The following is a 9,991-nucleotide window of genomic DNA, read 5'->3' as shown; positions in this document are numbered from 1 at the left end:
ATATCGTCTATGTATTACAGATGTCTTTGGTTCCAATGAGAGAAGCCCACAGCACCATGTAGTTTATTATGTGTCACCTTAACTACCTAAAGGGTTCAACTCTTCAATGGATCTATCAAGTGTATTAGAGGTGTGGAATCCACAAAACGAGGCAGAATCTTTCTGTGAAAGCCAAATGCATGATTTTGATATGCAACAAGAAGGACTATATCAGACTCTTTTTTTCAAAAATAAGAGTGGGAACGTTATTACGTTTCAGAAGAGGCAAATGATAAGCCCAATCACATGCTGCATCGTTATCAGTTACATATCAGCATACTTCATCTGTTCAGGTATGACAGTACAAGTCTACATCCTCAAAAAAGCGACACCCTGCTTGTTCTCGTTCACGAAGACTCGGGGCCATTCCACTAGTGGGCAGCAGGACAGAACCGCCAACTTTGTTGAAAGGGATTAGTTTGACGTTTCCGTTTCCGGCTGGTCCATTGCCGAAACGTTTTCTGTACGCCGTGGAAAACTGGAAGTTATTGGAATTTTTTTTAGTAGTTTTCAATCCTATAATAGCGTTGGTCACTGAAGAAACACGTAGTCTTGGAAGAAGCGTTATATTCGGCCGCTAAACGATAGGAGAAGGCGGTTGGTAAGTGTCGGTACCTCTACACGTTACCATCTTGTGGAGTTGTATTAGCTAAAATAAGCTAAGATAGCTAGCACAGCTAACGCCTGCTTAGCAACATCGTTTTCGTCGCTGGCCGCTTACTTGGCAACGCTGCTAATCTGAGTCCCGCTTTTAAATGATAATTAGATAGGTTATGTAGCTAATTTAGTTAAAGTAACTAGGTAGCTACGTTCCTAGTTAGACGCTTTGCCTTTAAATTGCAAGTTCGAATGCTTTGCTTGGTCTAATTTAAGACGACATAGTTTATTATGAAGTTTAGCAACTATTCAGATAGCAGTTACCTGGCTGGCTAGCTAGGTAGATGGGTAGGTTAGGTTTGGTTGCTTGCTTATTTATCGTAGTTAAGTTGGGAAATCGGTTCTCTTGGCTGCTTGGGTATTGCTGCGAGAATTATTTTTATAACATGAAAATAACAAAAATAATAAGTTAGATGAGCATCTACATCGCTTTAGGATTTCAGCCGGATTCGCTTCAAGTCGTCGCACGACCGACCCAGCATAGCTAGCCTAGCTAGCGAGTTGTCTGTAAGCGCTGTTGAGCTTAATAGAGCTCTGCCCTCCATGTGGTGCAGATAGCGCTTCCCAGCAATGTCGCTTCCCAAACGGGAGGTCGAGGAGCTGCGGCCCTGGGTGGAGCGGACGGTGAAAAAGGTCCTCGGCTTCTCAGAGCCTACCGTGGTCACCGCGGCGCTGCACTGCGTGGGAAAGGGCCTGGACAAAAGAAAGACAACGGGTAGGAAATGTGAACGGGTATTATTAACGTGTGCATGTCTTCACATAAACCAGTGAACCGAAGGCTTTGGTCCCTGTTTACGGCTGGTTAAGTGACATCTCAAAAAGGTTGTGTATGTTTGCATAACATGTGCTGTGTGTGTACGTGCACGCATCTGCCTGTCTCAGATCAGCTCAGACCGTTCCTGGATGAGTCTGCGAGCAGCTTTGTGGAGAGGCTCTTTGAGGCTCTTGAGGAGAGCAGGAACTCCCGTGGTAATAAGGGAGCAGGGGAAAAGAACCGCAAGAGGGAACTAAAGGTCGGTCCTCGCCCAAATGTGCACCCAGCTAAACCTAGTACTAGTCCTCAGATTTAAAACCTCAGTCTGTTTGAGGCATTTTCAGGCCTCATGTTTATTCTGCCTCAGCCAGTCCTCCTCCTCTCTCAGGATGTGTTCGGCGATGAGCTGGAGATGCCCAAGGATGGGGATGTCGGTGAAATGGCTGCGAAGAAGAAGAGGGTGCCTCGCTTCGAAGAGGTTGAGGAGCCAGAGGTCCTCCCTGGACCACCAGCTGAGAGCCCGGGCATGCTCACCAAGATGCAGGTAACACACCTACGCACACATGATCACCGTGGTATCCCAGTGCTTTTTTTTCTTGGCGCTCTGCAACACCATCTAATAGAGTCACAGAACGTGTCTTGGCATCCATATGCTTCTCTGTAGCCCGTGTTCCGAGCTGACCAACTCTTTCTGACCTGTTCTAAGATACAACTGGTTCCCATAGTTTTTGTAAAACAATCCTGTTTGTGTGCAGATTAAGCAGATGATGGAGGCTGCTACACGGCAGATCGAGGAGAGGAAAAAACAGCTTAGTTTTGTCGCTCCGGTTCCTGTCCCTCAGGTGGGAGACACACACACGTGCACACATACAGCCTTATGAAGACTTGTGTGTATTCCAAGACCTGCACCTGGATTATTTCACTTCACTGAAAAGGTGTCGGCACTGGTAGTTCTGAAAATAATCTCATCAGTATGAATCCCCCAAAATCTAAACCATACCTCCAGTGCAGTTATGATCTTGGGCACACCATCTTTAAGGAAGTGTAAAAAGCTTTTATAAACACATTGCTGTTTTCAAAATGTGCCAGCACTTATCGTAATATACACACACACACACACACACACACATACACACACACATTTATTTTTCCTCTGGGAGGTATTGTTTACATTTTTGGTGGGCTTCATATGGATTACGATCCTCTCCCTGCCCCAGGTGTGAACCCTTTTGTTGGGACCCATGTAGGAATTGGTGGTGCTGAACTTCCTGCAGCACTTCTTCATTTTTGCGTTTGTTTCTGATATTCTTCAATTTATGCTCTTGTTATTCTTATGCTCTTCTTCAATATGCAGATATTTAGGCAGAAGTGTAGACATTTGGGTGTCCTGAATCTATAGAGATTCTCATATTATCCATACTAATGCAGAATATTCTGTTGTTTACCTTTCTGTTGAACAATTAATGTCCTTCACAAATTGCTGAAAACAACAACCCTACTAAAATATAATGGCTACAGCTTTGTGGCGCAACGCTACGTGTATTCATCCTTAACTGAATACGTCGTAACCTATGTGAAGATTTAGAAACTTAATGCAGAATAAAATTTCACAAGTGAGTTGCACTCAAAGCTGTAAGCTGTTGGCTAGTCTGAAGCTAGCTTGAATACCCACCTGCATCTTACTGAAGCAATTGGCATTTCTATTCAGTTGGGTTGGGCTTAAATGTCTTGAAATGTAGCCTAAGTAGAACAAAGTACAATAAACAAATTTCTTCATTGTTCTATTTTGTACTTTAATAACATGCTTTTTTTGTAGCTGATTGTGACCAATTGTCTTGCAGCTCTACATAAAAATATGACTTTAATAACATGCTTTTTTTTGTAGCTGATTGTGACCAATTGTCTTTCAGCTCTACATAACCTCCTGCATAAGTCATATTTTTATGTTCACTGTTCACATTTCCCTGCATAATACACTGCAGCCTGTATCAACTACAGGGGAGAGGAGGGAGACAGCAGGTGGAACAGATTGTAACTCGCGATACTGTCTGTTTGGACACCTAGCCATATGCATCAAATGCAATTGCTGCATTTGGACAGCAATTTGAACCTTGATTATTATCTCAATAATCAAATTATCTGACCATTTATCTGGGTGTTGGAGTTGACTGTAACCCTAGATTTTGTCCCCTCCCCTTTTCTCTGCCATCCTCCAGCCCAGACTGCCGCTGGCTCCACCCCAGCCGGAGGCCCCTGCCTCGCGGCCCCTCCTCCCCATGCCAGGGGGTGCGTCTGGGATGGGGCCCCCCCGGCCCATCGCGCCATCACAGGCCGCCAGCTTTATGAACGACGCCATTGAGAAAGCCCGCAAGGCAGCCGAGCTCCAGGCCAAGATCCAGTCCACCCTGGCTATGAAGCCTGGCATCCTGGGCCCCGTGGGCAACACTGGCCCACACAACCTGGTAGCACTGGCCAATCTGCATGCCATGGGCATTGCTCCACCGTGAGTGCACAGCTCACACGCATAAAACATGCTCACATGGTATGCATGTTTGAATACAGTTGTATGTGACGGTATGGTCAAAGGTGTGTGTGTGTGTGTGTGTGTGTGTGTGTGTGTGTGTGTGTGTGTCTTGCAGTAAGGTAGAGGCCCGCGAGATCACAAAGCCAACGCCTCTCATCCTGGACGAGCTGGGAAGAACCGTAGATGCCAGCGGCAAGGAAGTGGAGCTCACACACCGCATGCCCACTTTAAAAGGTCTATACACACACACACACACACACACACACACACAGATCCCTGAGTGTTTGACGAGCTCTAACCCCTGTACCCTCCCTCCTTGTGTGCGTATCCAGCTAACATCAGAGCGGTGAAGAGGGAGCAGTTTCGGCAGCAACTGAAAGAGAAGCCTAGCGAGGACCTGGAGTCCACCTCCTACTTCGACCCACGCATGTCCATGCCCCCGCCACAGAGGGCCAGGAAGGGCTTCAAATTCCACGAGAAAGGCCGCTTTGAAAAGATTGCCCAGCGCATACGCACCAAGGTACTCCAGCCTCCCAGCCATACACAGGATCCGGAATGTTCCTGATACACGATTCACACGGTGGTGGTGAACATTTCCTGTCAGATGTCACTTACAAATGCGGTTTTTGATGTGGTTTTTAAAAATATACTGAGATTTAAAAGGTACTAATGCACACCCAAATAATTTCACCACAAGTATTATAGTGATATTGAACCTCTTTTGAGCACTAAAATAATTTCAAATAAATTCAATAACTGAAATAATCACCAAAATCACTACTGTTCACCATATATTAACATGAAATTCAGCAGTATATTGTTTACCTTTTCAAAAGAAGCTATTAGTATAACAGACGTACTAGCATTATCTGTGGTATGATATAATTTATACTGCAGTATATTATTTAAAACATCAAAATGGTCACAATACGGAAGTTTACTCTCTTTTCTCCTCCCTCCCTTGTGCTCTCATCTATCTATCTATCTATCTATCTATCTATCTATCTATCTATCTATCTATCTATCTATCTATCTATCTATCTATCTATCTATCTATCTATCTATCTATCTATCTATCTATCTATCTATCTATCTATCTATCTAGGCTCAGCTAGAGAGGCTTCAGATGGAGATTGCTCAGGCTGCTAAGAAGACGGGCATCCAAGCCTCCACCAAGCTGGCTCTGATCGCCCCCAAGAAGGAGCTGGGTGAGGGCGAGGTGCCCCCCTTCGAGTGGTGGGACTCCTACATTCTCCTCACCGGCCTCGAGCTGTAAGGACCCCACAAGCCATCACTCCTTCACTCTACAGCAGCTGCAGACAGACAGACAGGCAGAACATTCACGCCCATGGTACACTAGAGCCTTCTGGCTCGTTCTACGACACTGAGATTCTCTCTCTCTCTCTCAGCTCTGATCAGACAGTGTTCGATGGTATGGAGTTCCATGGGGTCACTAATTTGGTGGAGCACCCAGCCCAGATGGCTCCCCCAGGTACTAACTGGTGTGGAAAAACCCCAATGTGATGGATCAAGAGGCCACTGCACTGCATGGTTCTGTTTCAACAGCAGTTTTATTTGTTTTGGTGCTCTCTCTCTCTCTCTCTCTCTTTCTCCCCCTCCCCCAGTGGACTTGGACAGGCCGGTGACGCTCGGCGTGTATCTGACCCAGAAGGAGAGGAAGAAGCTCAGGCGGCAGACTCGGCGGGAGGGGCAGAAGGAGGTGCAGGAGAAGGTGCGGCTGGGCCTCATGCCGCCACCTGAACCCAAAGGTAACGTCTGCGATCTCTCCCATGCAGCGAAGAACACAAGCCCACACGTGACCCGCAGCTGGGTCCAGTGGCCACCAGCCTTGGGCAGTAAGGTGTTTGTCTGCATCTAAATTGGTTAGAACTTGGCCACCTTTGACATAAAAGCCAACTAAACAACTTTTGTATCTCCAACTTGTGCTAATTCTCTTAACTTTCCCATGCTGTTTTTCGTATACATTAGCAGTATTGTTTGTTGAGTGAAAGAATTTCGAGAAAATGTGTAGATTTTGTGAATTTATTTAGAGTATTTAATATGAATATGAAGTGTTGACGTGCCTCTGTCATGCTAGCTACAGGTGAAATATGTTTGTGTGTGTGTTCGTGTGGGCGCAGTGCGCATCTCTAATCTGATGCGTGTGCTGGGCACGGAGGCTGTTCAGGATCCCACAAAGGTCGAGGCCCACGTCCGAGCACAGATGGCCAAAAGACAGAAGTGAGCACACACCACATGCACAAGTACAGCCTGTTTAGAACAGGGCTGTCACAACTCCACTGTGATGAGTCCTCGTGGTAAGTGTGTGTGTGTGTGTGTGTGTACAGGGCCCATGAGGAGGCGAATGCAGCCCGTAAGCTCACAGCGGAACAGAGGAAAGAGAAGAAGGTGAAGAAGTTAAGGGAGGATCTGAGTCAAGGGGTCCACATCGCTGTCTACAGGTAAAAAAAACGCACACACACTCACCCAAATCAAGACCATTATATGCGCTTAGGAATAAATAAACTTGGATTGCCACCATAATGCAGTATTTAATGTGATTGGTGTTTAATGCATTGATGCCGTATTGGCTCAAGCGGACATGGTAGTGGCTGTGCAGAATTTCCTTCGAGCCCTGCTGGCATGAGTACGTGTGCCGTGAACGCGTGTGCTAGCTCTCGTAGTCACGAGGGTTAAGAACGATCCACTGATTGGCACTTCCTCTCTGACGCGTCTCACACCTGTTCTCAGAATCCGAAACCTACACAACCCAGCCAAGAAGTTCAAGGTGGAAGCCAACGCGAGTCAGCTGTACCTCACCGGCACGGTCGTGCTGCACAAAGACGTCAACATCGTGGTGGTGGAGGGAGGTGAGCTAGAATTGATAAGTGGAATTAGTCCTGCATTTGAATAGCATGTTGGTAGTGAAGTCCACTGTGGCTAGACTTCCCTGCAGTTTTCACAGTAAAACTATGTTCACCTGCCATGGATCTGCCCCTCCAGGACCAAAGTCCCAAAAAAAGTTCAAGAAGCTGATGCTGCACAGGATCAAATGGGAGGAGCCCAGCTCCAAGAGAGAAGGTGAGACACGGGGAGGGGCTTCACAGTCACAACCGCTTTTATTAGTGCTTAATAAGCTTTTTAAAGCTTTTTTATTAATCGCTAACTTTTCTTGGCGGTTTCTGAAGAAGCACTAAATTTTGAAGAAATATATATATATTTTTTAAAGTAGTAAGTAGTAGTGATATAGAATGCGTATAGAATGTATTAGGGTAATGTGATTCCTTCATTTATATTCAGAATGGGGAGCTTTGGCACATTGGGAGCCTTTAGCATGTAACGCACTTGAGTGATGTTTCTAGTCCCTGATCTGGGCTCTGCGACTTCACCGGCACTGGTCTGGAGACTCTGCCCGAGTGTGTTGCCTCGTACTGGCAAGCTAGCGGGCATGCCCTCTAACCTTTGACCCTCTTCCCTCCTGTTTACCAGAGGCAGAAGGCTCAGATGATGAAGGATCAAAGAACAACAAGTGCACGCTGGTGTGGGAGGTAAGCGTCCAGGGCCCTGCTCACGCCCCACCTACACCCGGCCCCTAGGAGCATGTTGATGACTGTAGTAAAGCCTTTCCCAGCCAACCCATACCTTGTCAGTTAATTCTCCAAGATTCATTTATTGCTGTTGACAGGACTGTGAAGTAAATGTAATTCAAGCAGTGATTGGCTTTGTGATGGTTGAACTCTTCTATTTCTAAATAAGTGAACCAGCTGACATGCTTTAATCACTAATTCTGTATAAACGTGAATCAGAACTGAATGAGGCAATCGCTCCATTTAATTTTCCTCTCTTGTTTAAAGATAGTGTTTGTGTAATAAATTGCTGTAAGGCAAGGGTTGTCTGTCTTCCCTTTTTTTTTTTTTTTATAAATTGACTGCTTCTTTGTGTGGGTTTTGTCTCCACCCACCACCGCAGGGTACGGCGAAAGAGCGGAGTTTCGGTGAGGTGAAGTTTAAGCAGTGTCCCACAGAGAACATGGCACGTGAGCATTTCAAGAAGCACGGCACGGAGCACTATTGGGACCTTGCCCTCAGCCAGAGTGTCCTGGAGACCGCCGACGACTGAGGGCATGGTCACAGAGCCGTAGAGGTGGAGTTGACCTGACGGAGCACGAGGCCTCACAGTCCAGTCTGGACCACCCAGCCACTGACACAGTGATGGAGGACTTTGTGTGTGTGTGTGTGTGTGTGTGTGTGTGTGTGTGTGTGTGTGTGTGTGTGTGTGTGTGTGTGTGTGTGTGTGTGTGTGTGTGTGTGTGAGAGATGTATTCTGAGTGGGACAGGCAGTGAGTGAATGTTAAGTTGAAGATTGTTAGAGACCTACAGAGATGACTGGTGTGCCATACTGTGTAATAAAACCAGTCAAGCTTCAGGGAACTAGACTTGTGCTTTAGGTGGGCAGACATTGGCAGTTATGCGTGTTTGCATCCGTTTTACGGTTTCAGTGATTTTATACAGTGTGAAGCTGTAATGTTGCAACGTTGCCACCAGGTGTCAGTGATGCATAGCTTACCTGTGGCTTTCTGGCTGTGGTTCCTGAAGCTGAACTCCAACTGTAGCACCACTCTGCTCCAGGGTTACTTGGGATTGTCATGGGGATGTGCAAAGGTTTGTAAAAAGATCACAGCGCAGACCAGTGGTTTGTCTGTGATGTATGCGAAATGTCTGGGTTTTCATGGACAGAACAAGAAGTTTCCTTCATCTGTAAAAGGCCCAAAGCTGGGTCATGATTTTGTTGAGGTAATCTTTCTTAAGGAATACACACCCCTCTTCTTTTTTTTTTTTTTTCTTTTTTTTTGTTCCATCTTTTTTATTAAGTGCTTTCTAAATGCTGGCTTCTTTAGATGTGTAGATAACCTGTTGCCAACTCCATACACAGATTAAAACTTTGGGAGAAAACCATTTTAAAGATGTGTTCTTGACTTGGTTAAAAAAAAAATTGCAGACACACAGACCTCATGCCAATCATGGGTGGATAGACTGCAAGACAGCAGAGAAATCGAGACTTAAATCCATTTAAAATATCTTAATAAAATCACATAATGATGTGATTAAGATGTTTGAGTGATTTGAAAACAGCTTAAAGTTAAAAATGTGCATTTCCTAACTAATTCCAGTACTTAAGAATCCCAGGAACAACCACTGTTAGTCCTATCTACAGGTTTTAGGGCAAATGGTAATGGGTTTAATCTAACTATCCATAATAAAAGTTTAAATATCTACAGATGAGTTTTGACTAGTAAGTTACAATTTTTTTTCTTGATATTCAGAATTTAACTTAAAGAAAAATGTAACTCTTTATATCAGAAATTACATTTTAACAGGTAAGAATTTTTCACAATTAGTTTTCTGTTAGTAAAAATATAATTACATGTAACATACCTATGTATGTGTGTGTATGATTATATATATATATATATAGAGAGAGAGAGCCATAACTACATATAGGCATTAATAACATCCATTTCTTTATAAAAAATGTAAATGTAAACAAATGGAAATTATATTTTGAAATCAAGAATTAAATATTTACTAGTAATTTTTTTTTTTTTTTTTGCATGTAAGAATAAATTTTTTACAAGTACTAATTAAATTAATACATGACCTAACATTAATGAGCTTAATTTGTATGTGGATACAAAGGTGGAGATTCTTAAAGAAACAACACCTGGTATTGTCTAATGATCAAAAGTGCTCCTTTCTCTACAGTGAAATGCACACAAGATTAGGCCATACCGTTATTACTGGCCTATTGTTAAATGCTGGTAGAGATTATGAGGAGAGTCAGACTAATTAACAAAAACTTCCAGCAAGGCTGTAATGGAGGCTTGCTTGATGTTGGTGTTATTGATTCTCATTGCTCTTCTCTGTCATAGTGAGAATCATTTAAGCATGGGATCATTCACAGAATTGTTTGAGAGTCTGCATTAAAGTCTTCTGTAACTGCTGATGTGTCAACTGCTT

The 9,991-nt window shown here is 44.3% G+C and overlaps 1 protein-coding gene across 1 annotated transcript; it reads left to right on the top strand.

Moving 5' to 3' along the window:
- The first annotated feature begins 472 nt into the window (after window positions 1-472).
- prpf3 (PRP3 pre-mRNA processing factor 3 homolog (yeast)) lies at window positions 473-8,929 on the top strand. The gene is made up of 17 exons (XM_027011753.3): window positions 473-640; window positions 1,251-1,411; window positions 1,579-1,709; window positions 1,839-1,994; window positions 2,206-2,292; window positions 3,667-3,953; window positions 4,090-4,208; window positions 4,307-4,494; window positions 5,080-5,246; window positions 5,384-5,466; window positions 5,600-5,743; window positions 6,116-6,215; window positions 6,323-6,436; window positions 6,726-6,844; window positions 6,978-7,055; window positions 7,464-7,522; window positions 7,944-8,929. The coding sequence occupies exons 2-17, from the start codon at window positions 1,267-1,269 to the stop codon at window positions 8,091-8,093; spliced, it is 2,127 nt and encodes a 708-aa protein (XP_026867554.1). The 5' UTR covers window positions 473-640; window positions 1,251-1,266; the 3' UTR covers window positions 8,094-8,929.
- The last annotated feature ends 1,062 nt before the right edge of the window (window positions 8,930-9,991 follow it).

This window comes from Electrophorus electricus, chromosome 14 (assembly GCF_041902795.1).
Source record: "Electrophorus electricus isolate QZ-2024a chromosome 14, ASM4190279v1, whole genome shotgun sequence".
Taxonomy (NCBI): Eukaryota; Metazoa; Chordata; class Actinopteri; order Gymnotiformes; family Gymnotidae; genus Electrophorus; species Electrophorus electricus.
The sequence above is the reverse complement of the archived record's forward strand: the minus strand, read 5'-3'. Positions and strand labels throughout refer to the sequence as shown.